Genomic DNA, 21,576 nt, shown 5'->3' with positions numbered 1-21,576 from the left:
AAAAGCTCAGTACAATTGAAAAGCTCCAGATCTTTTATTATCTGCAAAATGCAATTCCATCTCCAGATCAGTCTACAGCAGCTGATGTGAAACTGCACCAGTGACAGCCAGCAGCACATTGCAAAAATGTGTATGTACAGATGCACGCGCACACACACTTCTCTTTTCCAGGCAGTGTTCTCTCGCTCTCTGAGATTCCTTTCCTTGCCAGAGATGTGGCCAGTCTGGTCCTCAGCCATAGATTCTGCCTTTCTTGAAGCACCAGGATGCCCTCAGAACTGGCCGTTTTGGCTGGAAAATTCCATTTCTTGCTGCAGTAGGAAGAGCAGCATGTGGATTAAGGGGGCTGTATCCCTGGTTATTTGTTTGTTTGTTTACATTATTTATACCCCACCCTTCAGCCCTAATTATTAGTACATGGATGGGAGACCACCAATGAATACCCACTTTTGTAGGCTGTATTTCAGAGGAAGGAACTAGCAAAACCACTTCTGAGTGTTCCTTGCTGAAGAAAATCCTATGAGATCTCCATAAATCGACAGGGGGTCTGGACAGCATCCGACTGGGGAAAGGCTTCCCTAAGTAGTTATGGAGGAACTTGTGGGACCAATCTTTTGCCTTGTTTCTTCCCAGTGGCCATTGCATTCAGTTGGAGGTCTTTTGCTGAATTTCCCCCATCCTGCTGTGTGAAATTTGGAGAGGAGATCTCCTTTGAATGGAAGCCCTCCCATGGGCCTCTTTTTTCTCCTTGGAGGTGTCAATCATCTGCCCAACAAGAAGGGTTTCAAACAGCTGTAGGAATGGTAGGATTCTTTTCCCCCCCTTTTTAGTGGGCGGAAATTACATTCTGGGCAATAAAAGCCAGATGCAGCAGATGTGGGGAAACAAGGCTTGTATTGCTGGGGATGGGTGGGAAGAATGAATTAAAAATAGGCTGCTGCTGATGTTGTGTGCTTAGTGGTAGGGCAAGGAGACATCTCCCTCACAGTGGGATGTGTAAAACTAAAGTCAGGCTCCTATAAAATATAAAATCCAAGATCGCCAAAAGAAAATCTTCTTCATAAACTAATCTGTCAGTTTAACATATCCAGGGGCAGCCAAGTTGGCCATGCAGTAAAATACTACCAAATCCCAAATCCATAACAGAGTCATACCTTTATTGGCCAACAAAAATGCACAAAATACATCATGCAAGCTTTGCATGGGAGGAGATCGAGGGAGTGGGTGACAGCATGAGTTACTGCACCGGGTGATGCCATTCCTAGTGACACCAATTGCTAGATCCCATGACAGGTGGCATAAGAGAGTACAGCGTCTAGGTCAAGGGGCATAGCTTTCAGAAAGACTGTGAGAACTGGACAGATGAGTCTTGGATCATGCAACCACCCTGTCTCATTCATGGAAGTGTACAGTATACATGTCCAGATGACATTTTCATTCTCCCATGTTTTCCCACCGCATTCATCTTTTTCCTAAAAAACAATCCATTAAAAAGAGAAAGGCATAATTTTTGTACTATCTGATATATTTCTGTCCAAAATTTATTTTTTGCATTTTCACCAGCAGTGAAACATAATACCAACTTCAGCTTTGCATTTCCAACAACTGTTTTTATGATTTTTTTGACATTTTTGAGATTACAGTATATCTGAGGTTAAATACTATCTAAATTGCATCTTTATTAAGTTTTCTTGCACAGCATAGTTCTTGGAGTATTTTATCCTTTTTGTCCATTTTGCCCCATTGTATGAGTTGAATATTTTGTCCTAAATCTTGTGCCCATTTAATCATACAGTTTTTAATATTTTCTTGTTCCAATTCTTATTATCTTTGGCTAATTTTCAGATCAAAAATGCAATTCACTTAGAAACAGTTAACAACATGTGGAATATAATAAACTGGATAAGGTTAAACTATGGCAGAAAAGAAGACTATAATGGGTTTTTTTATCTACCAGTAACATACATGTGAAGTATAATTAAAATATGTAGTGGTAATAAAAAGTACCAATGTATTGATGAGTAATTTACGGAATTGATAAAGATAAAAGGAACCATGATGTAAATATGTATAATGAACAGATGTGTAGTATTATGTACCTCAGTAATATGTATTTTAGTATGAAACAAATTAATAAAAATATTTTTTTATAGAGAGAAAGGTAAAATATCTGTACAGTTTCTTTCTTTCTTTTTAGTCATTATTTTTATTGTGCATCTAAGCTCCATAATCAATAAAAAGGTGCAATAATAACCTCAGTGGAAAACAATGACAAAACAGGATAATATACAGTAGCTGAAGAAGTACGCAGGGTGAGACGTTTCCCCGAGTCATTATACACCAATCATCTACCAATCGTTATACACCAATACATTTGTATTATATCATTATTGTATCACAACATTTATATTTATATCATTATATACCAATATATGTTCTTTAATATCATCATATCCTTCTTGTTTTTATGATCTGGGATTACCAAACCTTTTCCTTTTGTTTAATTCTTGTCGTTTCCAAAGTACATGATTTCTTTTGACTACTAGCATCAGAAGCACTATTTTATTATTTGTATTGTATTAATCCCATTTGATCCAGCGGCTCACGGTGACAGGGTTGGTCTTCAGTTTATTCCCAGAACAAGGCTGTAAAGCAGGCTAGACTAAGGAATATTTGTATGTAACATCCCATTGTATGTAACACTGTATGTATTGTATAACCCATCTTTAGCTCTCTCCATCCCATAGTGAACTTTTATTAGCGTTTGAGAATGTATCTTTTTTTCAGTTACAACTCCCAGAATCCCCCAGAAATCATGGCCACTGCTTGTAACATTTCCAAGTTGTGATTTTTAAAAATTGCTGAAGTCTAGACACTGAAAGTGTTCCTTTACTAACAGCTGTTTCCCAACTTCATATGTTACTGTACAACTAAACATTTTTTTACAACTGTAAAATATGAAGCTGGAGAGGGGATTAGAAAAGGGTAGGCAGGGAAGAATTTGGTAAGTTGTGTTTGAAAACTAAATAAGTTGTCATTTCAAAAGGGCCACAGCTGTTTTCTTCTCTTATTTCTCTCTTTCTCCATCTCTCTCTCTATGCACATGCACATACACACAGAGTTACTTTGAAAATGCATCGCATTGTGCAGAGTGGAAGAAGACCCTTGCAAGTCATTCCTGGAAACCTAACAAAAATTCAGTGGAGAAACTAACAAAAGAAGCAGTAGACAGTAGAAGCAGGGCTAAACAGGAAAATAATATAATAGTGGAAGTGGTGGTAACATTGATGAGATTCTTAATGTACAAAAGTAATCATCAGGGTCAGATCTCAGGATGGGAGAGGTGGAGATAGGTTGGTCACTTAAGTATTGTCCTCCCTCCCCGCAAATGATCAAAAATGATACAGATTTGCTTATAAATTGCATGTGTTGATTTGTATATAGCGGTTGGACTAGGACTCTGGAAAACCAGGGTCTGAATCCCCACTTGGCCATAGAAACCCACCTTGGACAACTCTCTCTCAGCCACAAAGGAAGGTAATGGTCAATCTCCATGGAACCAGTCTTGCCATGAAAACCCTGTGATAGGTTTACCTTAGGTAGCCAAAAGTTAGAAATTACTTGAAGGCACAAATGAACAAATGGTGATGATATTGGTGGTATTTGTATTATTTACTTAATGTATTTCTGTATCCCCTCCCAGGCCACAAGGGCTCCTGCAGCAATGAACAAATAAAAACTATATATGAAAGAAACCAGCAGGGTCAGATCTCAGGGTGGGAGAGGCAGTCACTTAAGCACCATCCAAATAAAGGACAAAAAATGACACAGGTTTGCTTTTCATTTGTATATATAGGTTGAGTCTCTCTTACCCAGAAGTGTTTTGGATTTTGGATATTGGAATATTTGTATATAAATCATGCGATATCTTGGAGATGGGTGTCAAGTCTAAACATGAAATCAATTTACGTTTCGTAAACACCTTATTAACATAGCCTGAAGGTAATTTTATACATAATATTTTAAATTATTTTGTGCATGAAATAAAGTTTGTATACAGTGAACCATCAGAAAGCAAAGATGTGACTGTCTTAGCCACCCATGTAAGCAATTTTGGAATATTTAAGATTTTGGAATTCCAGTTAAGGGAAACTCAACTTGTACTGATTTGTATGGTACAAATACACCAGTGTGGCGTAGAGGTTTGTGTGTTGGACTATAACTCTGGAGACCAGAGTTCAAATCCCAGTTCGGCCATGGAACCCCACTGCATGACTTAGGCAAATCACATGCACTTAATCTCAGGGGAAGGCAATGGCAAACCACCTCTGAACCAATAGTGCAAAAAACAAAACAAAACCCATGATAAGTTCACCTTAGGGTTGCCATAAGTCAGAAACAACTTGAAGGCACTCAACAACAGCAATTTGGAAATAATAGCTATAACTTAAATGGAAATATAAGACATAATGGAAAAGACTGTGACCTGGGCAGCAGACCAAGGGGATCTGTGTCTGCTGCCCAGGTGATCACTACTCACAGACAACGTCAAGGCCCTTGCTAGCTCTCCCTTCTGACGGCTCTTTATATTTAAATTAGATGTCCCCTATAAAATAGAGAAGTCCATCCTCTACAAACTGGAACACCTATTTACCATAACAAAGGATGACAATATCCCCTCCCTCTCTTTCTGAAGTGCTTTTACAAATGGCCACATTTTCCCAGCTGGTTGTGGCTTTCTGACAACAGGCCAGGAAATCTCCATGTCAACCTCAACCACAATGTTTCATGTTGATGAGCCCTCAGAGCAAAGTATGGACAAGTGAGATCAGAGGTATTGATCCAGATGCTCACTGGAAGTTGAAAACTACTTTTTGCATTTGTGTGTGTGTGTTATGTGCCTTCAAGTCCTTTCTGACTGATGGTGACCCTAATGTGAACCTATCAGAGTTTTCTTGTCCAGATTTGTTTAAAGGAGGTTTGCCATTGCCTTCCCCTGAAGCTGAGACAGTGCGACTTGCCCAAGGTCACCCAGTTGGACTTCATGGCCGAGCCAGGAATCAAACCCTGGTCTCCAGAGTTGTAGTCCAACACACAAACCACTACACCAAAACCCCATAACCCAGATGTTAGTATTTCCAAGCTCTGAAAGATGCAGCTGGACTCATGGGAGGGTGTGTGTGTGTGACAGTCCTCCAACAGTACAACATCCTGCATCAGCCTTAATAATAAGGAAAAAAAAGATTATAGGTCTCCATGTTGGACCATGAACAGGGCAGAATCCTAAAGTAAGGACGATACCTATATTGCAGGTGTGGGTGATGTGTGGGTTTCTAGGTCAAGCACGGATTTGATCCCTGGTCTCCAGAGTTGTGGTTCAGTGCTCAAAACACTACACCTTGCTGGCACTATGGGGATGAATGTATGGTCCTCCAGATGATGTTGGACTGCAGTTTGTTCCTAGCAGGCATATCCAATGGAAAGAGATAATGAGTCTTGCAGTCCAACCAGGAGGATGTGTGGGGTCTGTACCGCACCAGGTGACACCCTAAAGTGGGTGACACCCCTGATCCTCAAACATCTGCATTTTGGTAGAAATGGGCTGTGGCATTTGTCTATGTCCCTATAAGACACCAAAGAGATGGCGTGAGTGGAGGGAGGCTCAGTGGGAGGAGAAAGGAGAGGCAGCAGGTTCTTCTAAATTTTTAAAAATATTTTTCCCTCAAAAAATAAATTGTTAACAGTGTTTTAAAAATTATTCTTTACAAATTTTCTTTAAAAACATCACATCGTACCAAATTTTCACTTTAACCACATGAAACTATGTACATGTAAATATATTAGGCCATGTATACAATATTGTAATTTAAAGGTATAATTTAATTTTGCTAGTTGTTTATGTCACAACTATTGCTATGGAATTACAATTTATGAATGACATCAGTACAAAAAACATTCCTAAGGATTCTGTATGGGGTTGTATGGGAGGAGGGCAATAGGGGGGTTGAAACCATGCGTTACCACACCAGGTGACACCAACCCTAGTGATGCCACTGACATTCACCACCCCCATTTTATTCACCACCCCAGTTGAAGAATGCCAGCATGGTGTAGTGTTTTGAGCACTGAACCACAGCTCTGGAGGCCAGGGTTCGAATCCCTGCTTGTCCTAAAAACTCACTGGATGATCTTGAGCAAATCACACATTCAGCCTCAGAGGAAGGCATAGGCAACCCCCTCTCAACAAATCTTGCCAAGAAAACTGATTTCCATAAGTCAGAAATGACTTGAAGGCAGACCCAACAAACAAAGAGTTTTGATGAAGTAAACTTTTGAATTTATTAGAACCCTTCAGCCTGATGAAGAATTTTAATGAACTTGAATCTCACTTTCCTGTTTGTGATCTTGTAGTTGGCTACTATCAAAATAGACAGGTGATGATAGAAGAAACTACACCTGGCAGAATGTTCCCTTCTGTTGAACACCTAAAGCTACAGGCATTCTCTAAGTGTAGGGAAATAACAACCCTCCACTGTCACAATGGCACAATCCCTATGTCAACACACCTTTACTCACCCACCTGGTAGAGGTACTTCTGAGGTCGAATTTCAATGCTTGGATTAACATCAGAAAAAGAACTGATGATAAAGATCTTGCAGTTGGCCTCATCCTCTCCTCTTTGAGCCCCAGGGAGATTTGGGAAGTTGGCAGAGGTTCTCCATGGTCATGAATATGTCCAAGAGAAAAGGATTACTGGTACCAAGTTTAAAAACCAGGTGTGTATGGAGGGCAAAGCTGTTCCCAAAGCCATTCCTCATGGGAAGGAATATGGTAAATTGTGAATGCCACCATCCAAGTCTCCAATCTCTCTGAGAAACCAGAATAGTAGACTCTTTGAGACAGAAGTGTGGTCCTGGGATACTAAAGAAGGATGGCATGTGAACAGCAGTGGACTAATGAAAAAGAAAACTCAGGAGAGCCATTGTTCCCTTTCTTTTCTTCCTTTCTTGTTCGATCTTTGACAGCAGCATGCAAGTCAGAGGTTAAACAGATGCAAACCTCCCAGCACACAGGGGATGACAGGGAAATTCCTGCTGCATGTTGGATCACCTTTATCTGATTTTGGACAAGCATTGTTTGAGTGTTGTACTATGACTCTGGAGACCAGGGATCGATTCCCTGCTTGGCCATGAAACCCACTGGATGACCTTTGCCAAGTCACATGCTCTCAGCCTCAGGGGAAGGCAATGGCAAACCTCTTCTGAACAAATCTTGCCAAGAAAACTCAATGATAGGTTCACCTTAGAGCAGTACTTCTCAAATAGTGGGGCGGGCCCCCCAGGGGGGGCGCGAGGCTCCGTAAAGGGGGGCGCGAGGCTCAGGATACAGTGTTATGCAGAGGTGTACTTATAACAATTTTATAGACAAATGATACTATTTACAGTCGCGCGGGGGGGTGCAAAATGTTTTCTTCTTCCTAGGGGGGGCATGACAGAAAATAATTGAGAAGCACTGCCTTAGAGTCAGAAATGACTTGAAGGCACACAACAAGAATAGTATTTCCATATATATACATAATGAGATATCTTGGCGATGGAACCCAAGTCTAAACACAACATTCATTTGTTTCACATATACCTTATATACATAGCCTGAAAGCAGGTTTATATGGTTTTTAAAATATTTTTTTTGTGGGAAACACAGTTTTTGTACACTGAACCATCAGAAAACAAAAGTGTCACTATCTCAGTTTTGAATTCCGGGATTCTGTACTGTTAAAGGCACACAAACCCCGAAGAGGGATTACAAGAGAAAAGACAAATACCTGGTCATGAAGGGGGGAAAGTGGGGGGAACACAAATGATGCGGGATTCATCGAAGTATAAATAAATAAAACAAGTGCCAGCTCTAGATTTGTGGATATTGGGATCTTGTTAACTGCCTTAGGATGCTGGGTGCTGACTCTAACTGAGGTTTCCAGATTTTCATGATGCAAAAGGAATGGGCTGTGGCCAGATGGGAGATGGGAACATTGTGACATTTTCCTCACTTTCTGCAAAGGGTACCCTGGCATAAGGTGCAAGAATATTTATTTCCCTCAGTGTGCTAAAAATAAAGATATGGTTTGGGTTTTCATTGTGTTTGCGGCCATTGCCCCCTAGTGTATACAGTAAGGCCTACACAATTTCTTTTAATTTCCCCAAATTTTCTCCCTTCCAACACTATTTCATGGGCCTGAGAGATAAACTGAATTAAAGGAGCTAGTGTAATGTAATGCTGTGAGCATTGGATTATGAGTCTGGAGACCAGGATTCGAATCCCTGCTTGGCTATGAAAATTCATTGGATGACTTTGGGCAAGTCACATGCTCTCAGCTTCAGGGGAAGGCAAAGGAAAACCTCCTCTGAACAAATCTTGCCCAAAAAACCAAACAAACACCCCATGATAGGGTTACCATTTGTCAGAAACAATGTGAAGGCACACAACAGCAACAACAATCTCTTGTTCTTGTATAAGTAGAGGGACACAAATGTCCTGCTATACCCAACTGCCTTCACATCCCCTGCACAAATACTGAAAGTACAGGTCCTGCTGTAGGGTATACAGCCCTGGGCTGTCAGGCATTAGCCATCTACATTCAATCTTGCATTTTTCCCCACTGTGGGCTTTTCCCATTTCAAAGCCAAGGAGTAGGTAAACTCTGTATGTCCTCCCTGGCCCAAGCTGGTCTCTCAAGTTCCAGGACAGGCTATTCTTAGCTACCTGGAGACGCAGCCTGTTTACATTGGAGACACAAGCTTGGCCTCAGCTGACAGTAAGCCACGTGTGATTCCCAAAACCCAAAGTTAGCAGGAGGCATGGGGTGAGGCGTGTGATAGCCGTAAACTGCCACCACTACCTACTGCTGCTTTTCTAAGTCTAACCACCATGTCTTATTAATTCATGCGTCAGGGCCAACATTATCTCTAGCATGCCCTCCAACTGGCCCAGTTTGGTAGGGAGAATCCCAAATAATTGTCCAACTTTTTCAGCTTCAAAAATGTGTGTCTCTGCGCATCTGACTTTCCCTCCTTGTCCTAAGCATAGTGCAGTTACTGCAAACTAATTTTGAAGTGCAAAAGTAGTTTGTATTCAATTAATTTAGCTGGGGAGTAGGAGGGAGCAAAATCTTGCCATTCCCAGTAAGCTCAGGCAAAAGCAAACTGCTTCAGCTTCCTCTAGCTTGTCAGTTCTTCCTCATTAATAATCTTTGCCATCTTGACCACACTCTGATGTTGCTTGGCTGTCTGTTTCCCAGGTGCCATCTCTAAAACATTGGCAGGTATTTCTAGTTAGTCTAATATAATGTCTAACAGTGATAGGGGCTGGTGAGCCCTACCTACTAAAGTGGAGCTGTCACCTCAGATTCTGGGAGGTATCTCCAAGGAGAGAGTTGTGTGTCATGTAACCTGCCCTGTTTTTCCTACCTCAAGCTAGCATTCAAGGTATAGTATTGAAAAAAGTTTCAGACAGAAAGGGACATCAAGGGTGCTCCAGCCATTAGTTTCAATCCTCATCACATCATGTAACCTTCCTCACATTTAACCACAACCTTTAGCAACGTACCTGGTTTTATTTTATTATAACCCCCCCCCCAAAAAAAACACACACATTCTTCTTTCCCATTCACTCTGTGACTCTTTGCTTCGTCTGTCCTTCTTGGGTTTCATACTCAACTGCTGAGATGCATCCAGTAGTGGCCATTTTAGATTACCTTGTGGTTCACCTTAGGTAAGGATGTGATCTCTCAGGTGAAGATTAATGCTGCACAGTAACACATTTCCTATATAGTATTTCTTATAAGATGCTATTTAACACGCCTTACTTAGTTCAGCACTTAAAACCACCGCTACATAAATTAGTATTCCCACTCAACACATAACTATGATTTGAAAAAGTGATTGTGAGGATATGTGGGCAGCTGAAAAGTGGATTTTACTGGAGTAACTAAGCAGTATTCAATGACCTTCAATCTGGGCCCAAGAGTAGTGTGTATTGGGATGTACTGGTGCAGCTCCGTGAGATTTGCAATATATCTATAAAAGTTTCTGATTTTCCTTAATCTCAAGTAAAACTGAGAATTGTCCTGCTCCCAGTGTTTCCTATGATTGGCTTTGTGTTAATCACATATCTCTTAGCCACAGTGTTCCTCAGTTATAAAATTGGAATTGATTGCTGTTGACACTGCGATTCAAAAAACTTCGTACTGCTATTTTTGTCTAACTGTCCTTAATGGATAAGTAGGAACAGGAGAATTTCAAATGGAAATTGACAATACTTGAACCTCTGGAAACATTCTGCGTACAAGGCAGGGCAGTTGCACAAGAAATGTCTCGTCTGTTAGTATCCTTCTTGGGTCCAGGATTTAATGCAAGACAACTTCTTGCCAATAGCCAGAGCTGGCCCCAGATATTTTGCTGCCAGTCTCAGCAGCAAATGACATCCATTTCACTGCCAAAGTTAGGGTGCTGAGGCAACTCAAGCTACTTTGGCAGCTAAAGATGAATCTACAGTGCAGAATTAATGAAGTTTGCTTTAACTGCCCTGCTCTGGAATTGCTTTGGCAACTGCTATGGAATTTTAAGATTTGTAGCTCTGTGAGATATTTAACCTTCTTTCAAAGAGTTCTGGTGCCACAATGAACTACAAATCTTAGGATTCCATAGGATGGAACTGTGACAGTTAAAGCAGCCTAAGACATCATTACTTCAAACTCACAAATACCTCTCCAACTTTCTGGCAGTAAAGATAAGATGATGATAAATTAAATGACTAACAATTTGACATGACTTTCATGAGAGTCAGTCTCTGCTGTCAGAGATGGCATTCTCAGGAGTTTATCACACTAGCAAGATCCCACAGGCAAATAGGATTTAAACGCAATTTAATGCAAAGATAACCCAGAAATGCTTGCAGTTTATCACACAATGTCGCAGTTAACATGAAATAACACAAAGTTAAACCACAGTTAAAGCGGAGAAAACCAGCAACTTTTTACTTTTGGAACATCCCAAAAGTAAAAAGCTGCCGGTTTTCTCCGTTTTAACTGCAGTTTAACTTCACGTTATTTCATTTCGGAAGCAATTCAATATGATAAATTCCCCGAATTTGCAATTTTTGTTTAAATTTAAATTTAATTTAAATTGTGTTTAATTCCCGTTTGCCCGCAGGATCTCACTAGTGTGATAAAGACATCACTGTGTAATGGTAGGTCTGGCCCTTCCAATATTCAGTATTCCAGTATTCAATATCCAGGCCATTTATTTCCACAAAGAGGTGCCCTCATTCTTAGAGATCTGTCTTCTCATGCCATCCCAAACTCTGGGTTTTTTTAAGCATCCCTCTCTTCTAAAGTCTTGGTTGTCCAGCCAATTTTTTTTTAATGGTTGGTCAAGCCTTTCTGGAATCCAGGCTATTCTGACAGCCTATATTTAAACCTTGCCACCTCAGCAGGGCAGAGGGGATGACTGGGCCTCCTAAACTGGGATGCAACACAGCTTACACCCTGCAAAAAGGGAAGGGAGATGGCAGGAGGAGGAGATACAAGGGTCATTGCAGGTTGCTCCTGAACTACTCAACTGCCTTGTTACTTAATCTACAACCCCACCCGCTCAGATTTTTGTTGACACACAATGAACAAAGTAGAGTTTGGAAACATAATGTTTTGTGATTACTAGCATTTCTTATCTAGCTTTGACTGAAGGATTCTGGGGGTTAATCGTCCAAAACTGTTATTTTTCAACCTCCGTAACAGAATTCCCAGTATGGAAAAAACAATGAGGGGGGTGGAATAAATTTAGCATTAATCTTCTGAGTTATTCTGAATAAATAAGAAGTCTCTTGTACTTTATTACAGATAAAATCAAGATGAGAGAACTTTCTTCTGACAACAGTATACCGGATTGCAGCCAGAAAGCTCTTATATAAGGTGAGAGAAAAAAGAGAACACCCACTTTGAAGAGAAGCACAGGCAGTGTTCTGTAAACAATCCATTTTATGCACAGTTGAAAACCCAAAATTTGGCAGTCTATAGCCACTGGATTTACCAAGGTTACCAAAGTCTCATCAGACATTGTAAAACAGATCCAGTATCACAAAATGCTTTTGTATTATTCCCACATTTTGTTCAGTTCACGATAAGGCCCGGGACTCCAGTTTCAGAAGATGGAATTCAGAGGCAATCTCTTAATATTAATCATACAATAATGAAAGAAATCCCCACCATCACCTCTAAGTGGCAAAGATGGTGAGACTGTTTGGTTTTGTTCTGGAAGGGCCAATACTGTATAAGACAGTCCCATCTCTAGTAGAGAGTGGAACTGTCCACAGAGAGGAAGCAACAAAGTGCCTAGCATGTGAAAAATCACAAGCCGATTTAGTCATCTTCTGATATAGCAACTGGTAGACACTTCAGGGGGTGGGTGAGGAAATAGTTGCCACACTCATGAGAGTTTTTTCTCTGCAAAACATACTCAGGGAGCAAGCCAAGAGTATCTCAAAAAAAAAAATAAATCAGAATGAATAAGACCCTGTGGTCCAACTGTTTCAAGACAACAAGGGACCTCATCATCTTGCTTTTGCTGGCAAAAGTCCTTTGCCTGTGTTGGTAGATAAATCTCCTTGTAAAACATTTTGAAAAGTTGAGCTCCAAGCTAGCTCCCAAGGTGACAGAGTTTTTCAATGAGCAATTATGGCATAATACATCTAGTGTCAAGACCTGAGATTCATTTGCTTGGTGGGTTTCCTTGTAATGGATGGCTCTTGGTGGAGGCAGAAAGCATTCCCGTCCCCAAAATGGAGCAGGATCATCATCTGGAGAACATTGTAGACATTGTAGACATCAGAGAGGCAGACAAATGAGGTGGGAACAATCCAGTTGATGTCTTCTGAGTTTCCAAGATGTGGTAGGGCAGATTCCGTGCATGAGGAAGATCAGAAAGCTTCTTGTAAAAAGGAAAGTATGAACGGTCCTATCTAGAAACATTACTAGGCAGTGTGCCATAAAATGGAGCAGTTGCACTATAGCTTTTAACTAACTCACTTTTCACTTCTTGTCCTTGGATAACCACTGTAGTTATCATTCCCAAGTGTTTTAATTGCTACATGCATAAGCACAAGAAGACTGCAAGCATTTACACTGGAGCATTCTTATACCCTGGCTTATCTACAGTTAGTTGGAAATAAATTCCATGGGTTCCTTAGGATTTCATCCCACAAAGTGCACATAACATTGCAGTCTCAGTGATACCACTGGAGAGTAAATCAATTACAGATTATACCCCCATGTTAAACACTCAGAAGTGGGTGAGTGGAGTTAATGGTCCTTCCAGCTCTTTTTGTGGCCCCTGCCAAGGTTTTCACTGAAGCTAAATTAGCAATGGTGGTAGCAAAAGTGGTCATTTTTAACATGTCAATAAGGCATATGGGGACAAATTAAGTGGTGCATACAGGGCACAGATCTAGAGAGGTCCAGTGTGGCCTCCTGGCAGTTGGCTACCCTTGATTACAGTATGTATCCATGTGTACAATGTTACAAGGCTAATGAGCCATGTAGCATATACTGCTGTGGCTAAAATGTCATACATAAAGTTATAAAATCACTTCCAATGGTTCATGGAAGACTGCTAGTATCATTTTTGTGACAGACCTTATGCATAATGAATAGGTACATGGTCTTTGTTTTAGGCCTATGTTAGCAAACCAAAAAAGAAAATTGCCTGTTGAATTTCTACCTATTATTCAGCTTTGCTGGCATGTTGTTTACTATATTAAATATTTACAGCAGCACTTACTTAGTAAGACAGATCAGTTACAGTTGTTTAGAGCATCCACCTCTTAGGCAGCTTCACAGCCTGGAAAAATTACTCTTGTGGACCATATGTCCCAGAATCTCAGAACTACAAATCCAAAAAGTAACCTTACTCTTGGTAGTTTTTAATGTGGTTGCATTTATGGTACTCTATTTCTAAAGCAGGTCTAAATACAGTACCTAAAGGCAACAGATTCCATCTGATCTTGGAAGCTAAACAGGGTCAGCCCTGGTTAGTACTTGGATGGGAGTCTGCCAATGAATGCCAGGTGCTATGGGCTATATTTCAGAGGAAGGAACTAGCAACATAACCTCTGAGTATTTCTTGCCTAAGAAACTGCTATGAAATTCGTAGGGTCTCTATAAGTTAACAGGAACCTTGAAGGGATATATACATACACATTTATAAAGTGTATCATCACTGTAGTTCTGTTCAGGCACATTAGGGTTGGACAATTCAAATCTATTAGACTTCTTCCATACATGCCAGCTTGTGGTGTAATGGTTAGAGTGATAGATCAGGACTTAACAGATCCAAGTTCAAGTCCCCATTGAGCTATGAAATGTGATAGGTGACTTCATGTGAATGTCTCATTCATTTTCTCTCTCTCTCTTTCTGCTTGACTTGCCTCACAGGGTTGTTATGAGGGGAAAAAGCATGGATAACTGTCATGTACTCCACTCTGAGTTCATTGGAGAAAAGACAGGACATCAATGTGATAAATAAAGAAATACGTTATATGCAAGAAAAAATATGTGCAAGATTTTAGTATTGCAGTTGCCTACTTGCAATTTGAATGGTACAGTTCAGGAAAACAGAGCCGTTCCACATGATGATGCCAAATATAAACATCATGCGTCTGGAGGATAGAGATGGGCACTGCTCAATGCATTAAGCTTTGCAGTAGCTCTTATATAAATCCAAGTTCTCTGAATGTGCACTATGTTGTAACTTTCTTTTACTTCTAAACTATGCATCTGCAATCACTGAGTAGTAATTATATGGGGGAATACCATCTGCAAACTTAGCCAGTGTGAGTCTAGTTATTAACTACAGTGCAGGTTTTTTTGCATACAGATTATGTTACAATTACTAAAATTATGCAGAGAAATTACATGCTATTCAAAATGCTTAAATTACACCTAGCATACAAGGCCATGGATGGTAATATAGGTAGTTGCCACCTTTGTACCTTTTTTCTTTATATAAGCTGTATGAATGCATTTATGCAAATCAGGCAACTATGGCGTTCCTTTTTTGTTAAAGGCAAAGAGTTATCAAATAGCAGATGGTAATTCTAGTCATTATAGTAATTGTTTTTCTGCTGCATTCAATTTCTCTGGGCTAAGAGCTACACTTAGAGGCAGGAGCCCTTCGGACCTTCAGATGGACACCAACTCCCATTAGCTTCTGACAACATTACCAGTAGCAATGGAAGATGGGAACTATAGTTCAACAAGATAGTTTATGTAAATCACTCCATGAACCAATTTTTGGCTGTAGAGTATAATTAAAATGCTACAGATATAGAGAGAATTAAATAACACATGGAGCATCACATATTCCTCATCCCTAATGTAGAGAAAGTAGATGAACAGGACCTATCCTCTCCCTTTCGTGTAATACTTGATTTTGCAGTTATCCAATGAATTTGACTGGGAGAAGATTTGGGATAAATAGGAAGAAGCATTTCTTCATGCAGTATATAGTTTATTTGTGGGAGTTTGCTACGACAAGATGTGGTGATGGAGACCCTTGTTTTAAAGGAGGATTGACACATTCATAGAGTAAAGCAGAAGTGGACAATGTGAACCACTCCAAAGAATGTTGTACTGCAATTCCTATCAATTCTAACTAGTGTAGCCAATGGTGAAGCATGATGGGAGCTGTAACCTATCAACACTAGGAGAGACACCCATTTCCCATACCTGTAAAGACTATATTAATCAATTAATCTCTTGAAAGTCCCTCTTACAAAATTATCAATGGTCCAGAAAACATGTCCACTTTTGCATCTGGCTGCTTGTCCTTCACCTTATACTGTATCCTGCAAACCCAGCTACAAGCAACACCTACAGCTTTATGGTTTGCAATGTAATGAACACCCATATGAAATCTACACAATCAATTTGTAATTAAAATTCATTCTGATAAAAATGAGCAGGAACAATAGCATCAATATGCCTGTATCTACAATAGCAGTTAGTGTTAATTTTAACTCTTTCAGGTTCTGTTCATTTTTGTAAAGACATCCATGGCTATGTTGCGCATTCAGTAGTTCTTATTCACTTCTGTACACTCTGTGCTTTGCAGGTGAATGAAACTGAAGCAACTATGGATTTATTCTTAATTTGCATGGTATTTTTTCTTCACGGTCTCTAGACTACAGAGTGCTTAAAAATTAGCTTGGGAAAAATGCTGATGGGATGTAAACATCTCCCTCACTCTACCCAGCACTTAAGACCAATAAAAGAAAAATTCATATTAAGACAAGTAATGTAGCTGGGAGAGAAGGGATTCGGGAGATTTTTCTCTTCCCTGGTTTCCCATCTTTTTTTCTGGATCGATGGATATTTGCAGAGTTAAGACTTAACTTTCCTCTCCTGCACAAATATCTCTGCTCTGTTCCAGGGGATGGCTTCAAATGCAATGTGTCTTTTTTTAGAGCAGAGATTCTGTCTTCTTGGTGATGAAGGATGTTTCTAGGCTCTGGATTGGCACAAGGATGAAATCAGCTTGGAATGAAGTACTTCTGTAGCTCCTTGGACTGTGTAGACAGGGAGCCGTGCTGTTTCGGGGTGTTTTGAAATAGTTACATCAAAACAGAAAGCGGTTACAATGAAGAAGAGTTGTACTGGACTGTGGAGAACTGTGTTGACTTGGGTTGTGTTACAGGGAGATCCTGCTAGGTTGTGCCAAAATAGCTCAAGACTTTTTAGTGCTACTAAAAACCCAGATGGTACTTTATCTCTCTTCCTCAGCATGGTGGTAAACAATAAAAATGAAATAAATAATGGATTAGCCACTGCTGGATCCATGGTAGACCCAAAATGTGTTGATGCCTGAGATGGAGCAACTAATAGTGCTCCACCACTCATTACGGTGCATAGTACCTGAGGCCTTTCAAGTTATTGTGGCATCTGAGGCAGTAAATATAAAAAAATAAATTAAATAACAATTTGCTTGCCCTGTCATGATACCCCAAACCAGTAATCTGAGGCAGTTGCCTCACTTCATCTATGGTAAGGCCAGCCCTGAATTGTATCCTCAGGTCTGTAATATGATCCAGGCTGTCCTACCCTGCCTAATGGTAGGGACATTCATGAATTGCATTCTCCGATCTGTAACATGATCCAGGCTGCCTCACCCTACTTAATGGTAGGGCCAGCCCTAAATTGTATCCTCAGATCAGTAACATGATCTAGGCTGCCTCACCGTGCCTAATGGTAGATAGGGACTGAAAGGTTGACCTGAGTTTGTGAGGGGGGCCTCCTGGGAGAGAGGAGATGGTAACATTATTCATATTTATTGCTTGGGGAGGACTTTTGTATTAAGTCTGAGAAATAGTCTGTCAAAAAGCAAAACTTAAAAAGTATGTTACATAAGCTTCATTGCAGCCTGCAGAATTAACACATGTCCTGTGAAATTCCTAACAAAATGGAGTCCTGTTGCTTGTTTGCATGACCTGCAGCAAGCATGACCTGGGAGACAAAGAGGTGGATAGTTCTTTTGCAGCAGCTTGCCTCATTTTGGAGATGTATTTACAGTGCCCCCTGAGTATGGTGACAGTGTTCTCTGTGATACCCTGATTCCAAAGTGGTTGGCTGGTTACGTTCCCTTATTTATCCCCACTCTTTCTATTTGGGGCCTGATTGCTCTGGGTATGTTCCATAGTGCACTCCAGGAGATGTAACCTAAGAACACATTGCTGTGACTTCATGAAGGCATCTTCATGCCGAGGGATCTTTTGAGTCATCGGAGGAAGATGGGTCACTGACCAGAGCAGGGAATAAAAGAAGCAGAAAGGAGGTCCTTTTTCTGGATTGGCTGAACCCTAAATCAACCAAAGAAGGAATAGAGCAATAGGGTGCGCGGGTATGCACATGCATGTTTGTGGAACTGTCCCCTTGCAATGTAGTCCACATGACTCCTCCTCTCTCTCTCTCTCTCTTGCTATGTGTCTGCTTTAGTGACAACCTACCATGACTTGCCCCCATCCCAAATTTAGGGATGTGGCTGTCTCTCTCCAGTCCTCTTTCCAAAATTGGTGTTAAAAGTTCTCTCTTGAACCTATTATTGTCTCTGGCTTTTTAAGCTCAACTAGAGAGCAGTCTTTATAGCTAATTGACTTATTATGCTGCAGCAGTGCCTTCCAATTAAAGATGCTGAGGTGCAGGAAAGGTCGGGTCAAGGTGTGAAGGGATGGTTGTTTGGATGAATGGATCTGGTAGTCACACTTGGGTCACAAGGCGTTTGTTGGGCACTTCTGAGTTGCCCATGGGCACCATGCCATCAAGCAATTCCGAATTAGGCACGGAAAGTGTGTCCTTGTGTTCATGTTTCTCCTTGAGGTGAGCCCTTTCCCGGATGGCAGCCGGGGATGGTGGTGGGGTGTATGGACAAGTTGTGATATGGATGTATTGGCCTTGTTCTTCACACTCTGTCTCACGGTGATAGAAGTAGCTGAAGTTGGAGACAATAACAGGCACTGGCAAGGAGATGGTGAGTACTCCAGCAATGGCACACAGAGAACCGACAATTTTGCCACCCATGGTCTCTGGGTACATGTCACCATAACCCACAGTTGTCATGGTGACCACAGCCCACCAGAAGGCTGCAGGGATGCTGGTGAAGTTTGTGTCATCATGGTCAGCTTCAGCAAAGTAGACAGCGCTTGAGAAGAGGATGACTCCAATGAAGAGGAAGAAGATGAGCAAACCGAGCTCCCTCATGCTGGCCTTGAGTGTCTGGCCCAAGATCTGCAAGCCCTTGGAGTGCCTGGAAAGCTTGAAGATTCGGAAGACCCTCACCAGACGGATGACCCTGAGGATTGCCAAAGACATGGCAGGTTGGCTTACACCACGCTGCTGTGCAAACTCAGTGCCAAGGGCTACAAAGTAAGGGATTATTGCCACAAAATCAATCATGTTCATTATGTTCTTGAAAAAGGCTGGCTTGCTTGGACAGGCTATGAACCGCACAAGGAGCTCAAAGGAGAACCAGCAGATGCAGATAGTCTCTACGATGAAGAAGGGATCCCCATGAGACTTTGTTGGTACAGTATAAGGGCCGCTGTTGTTCAAACGGTGATGAACAGACTGCAAAAAGTGAAGAAGGGAAGGAGCAGGTTGGGAAGGGAGAGAGAAAGAGAGAGAGGAATGGCTGTGTTAATAAAAGAGTACTAGAGCAATCCATTAGAAGCAGCTATGTAGAAGAAGTTAATTAAACCCTGTTTCTAATCAACAGTCCACTTCACAGCTGTAGCACTCATGGGTGGGCCTCTATTTGAAATGGGCAACTGCGGGTAGGATCAAAACATGCTGATTAGCTAGGTGTCTCTACTGTTACAGCAGGTGTAAGCAACCTTTGTCCTTCCAAATGCTTTGGACTTGATCTCCTATAATTGCACTACATCTGCTGTTCTTCCACTTGCCTAATCATTGTGAAAACGCAAAAAGGTGATAGCCTGGGACTGGAGGAAGGAATAGTGTGGAGCAGTGTAGGCCCTAAAAATAATGTTGTTCAGGCTTCTATTCTTCCCAGCTCTTAGGAATCAACCTCTCTAAGCTCCATGTTCTTCTCCAGATCAATATAGCTACCAAACTGACAATCCCCCATTTCTTCCATACTTCCCCTGTAGTTCTTGTAGTTATATAAAAATGACACCATAGTTGCACAATAGTTGCATCACACAGAGATGGCTGAACTTCTTTTGCAATGCACCTTCTGACTATTCAGTGATCAAATTCACCGTGGCATGTCAATAAAGCATAGATTTATATGTTTCATTATCAAAATAGAAATCATAAGAAACAAACAAGGTTGTTGCAAAAAACAAAATCAACTGCAGATGCACCCTGGAAGAAGCTTACTTATGCAGGCTTTCCTGAGTTGGTTGTTTCATTTCACATATGTATACTGTAAGTTTCGAATCAAAGGTCTGCTGAAACCTGTTGCAGTGCTCTTCCTTTTTGTGGTGTAGAAACCTATCCCTGTTCTTTCCATGTTATTTCTACCTCTGGTACCAAAGTTTCTGTTCAAGATGCTATATTCAGGAAACATCTACTTCATTAATTGGGGCATGTTATTGTTGTGTGCCTTCAAGTCGTTTCCAACTTATGGTGACGCTAAGGTGGACCTATCTAGGGATTTTCTTGGCCAGATTTGTTCATAGGGAATTTACCATTGCCATCCTCTGAAGCTGAGAGAGTGTGACTTGCCTGAGGTAATTCAGCTAGCTTACATAGCCAAGCTGGGAATCAAACTCTGGTCCAGCGCTCAAACCACCTTTATGGATCTTCACAATTATTTGAAGGGTATCTTTGTGATGGTCTGATTTAATGTATAAGTTATGTGTTGTATGGAGATCAGGCTTCAGTTCCTGCTCAGCCATGAAACCCACTAGGTGACATTATTATTATTATTGTTATTATTATTATGCTTTATTTATATTGCACTGTAGATTTGCACCTTAGGCAACGTACATGCTCTCAGCCTCAGGGGAAGGCAATGGCAATGAACAAATCTTGCAAAGAAAACCCCACCTTAGGGTCATCATAAGTCAGAAATGATTTGAAGGCACATAATACACACATGTTGTACATAACATTCATTTTAGATTAACCTTGGAGGGCACCCCAATTATTCATCCATAGCAGATAGTGTGTTTGGCAGCGGATCAGAACAGATATACTCTCTGAAGGTCAACTAAGGCTGATATACAACATGAGGAATGTTTGAGTACTCCAAAATATGATCATACTTGACTTAAACTAAACAGTCCTAAGAAAGAGATATGAGTAATGCTGGATGCTACAGCCAATTTAGCTAAATTCAACTGAACAGACAACATCTTGCTTTATATAGATTGTAGTTTTTTAAGCTATGAATGGCTTTGCAATCGAAAAATAGTATAAAAATAATGACTGGTAAATAAAATTAAAATGTACTTTGCAATCAGTGATTTCAAATGATTTCTCCCTCTCATGTTGGCAAGTGACAAAAGCAGCTGTGCCAAGTAGGAGTGGAGAAATCAGTCAGGTTTGCTTTTGAACACATTTGATTTTTTAAATGTAAAGTGCTTTCCATAAAATTTAGCAACAGTTTTTTGAGTTCTGGTAAATTCTTATTGGAAAAAAAATGAACTAAACAAAATTGTTAACCATTTGCATCACCAAATTCAGTAGGTAGAGCTATTCCTAGTACAGAGATCATTGTGTTGGACCTTCCTGCCTTGTAACTGGTAAAGATAAGGAGAGAAAGAGAAGTAACCATTAGCAGAACAAACAGTCAAGTATGTAGTGTTTGTAAGCCAAAGTTTTCATATATAAGCATTTCAACCCTTCTGCCTAAATGAACAAATCTGTCAGTTCTGCATTCTCCCACATTCACCCTTTTTAAAATGTTAAGTTCCTTCCACTGAATTTACAAAGCAATTATTGATTTTTGGGAAATTGTTTTTTAAACACATTCTCATCTATCCCTTGCTGTTGTTTTGTGCCTTCCA

The 21,576-nt window shown here is 40.6% G+C and overlaps 1 protein-coding gene across 1 annotated transcript in view; it reads right to left on the bottom strand.

The window, feature by feature from the left end:
* Window positions 1-11,927: 11,927 nt before the first annotated feature.
* Window positions 11,928-21,576, bottom strand: part of LOC149308978 (potassium voltage-gated channel subfamily A member 7-like) — a 29,989-nt gene continuing 20,340 nt past the window's right edge. The window contains exon 2 of the mRNA XM_089531545.1: window positions 11,928-19,168. Coding sequence (XP_089387671.1) covers window positions 18,302-19,168 — 867 coding nt within the window. The 3' untranslated portion in view covers window positions 11,928-18,301. The remainder of the gene's footprint in view (window positions 19,169-21,576) is intronic.

This window comes from Sceloporus occidentalis, unplaced genomic scaffold, assembly GCF_023333645.1.
Source record: "Sceloporus occidentalis isolate IW3139 unplaced genomic scaffold, rSceOcc1.0.p SCAF_7, whole genome shotgun sequence".
Taxonomy (NCBI): domain Eukaryota; kingdom Metazoa; phylum Chordata; class Lepidosauria; order Squamata; family Phrynosomatidae; genus Sceloporus; species Sceloporus occidentalis.
Note: the sequence above shows the minus strand (reverse complement) of the source record. Positions and strands in the feature narration are given on the sequence as shown.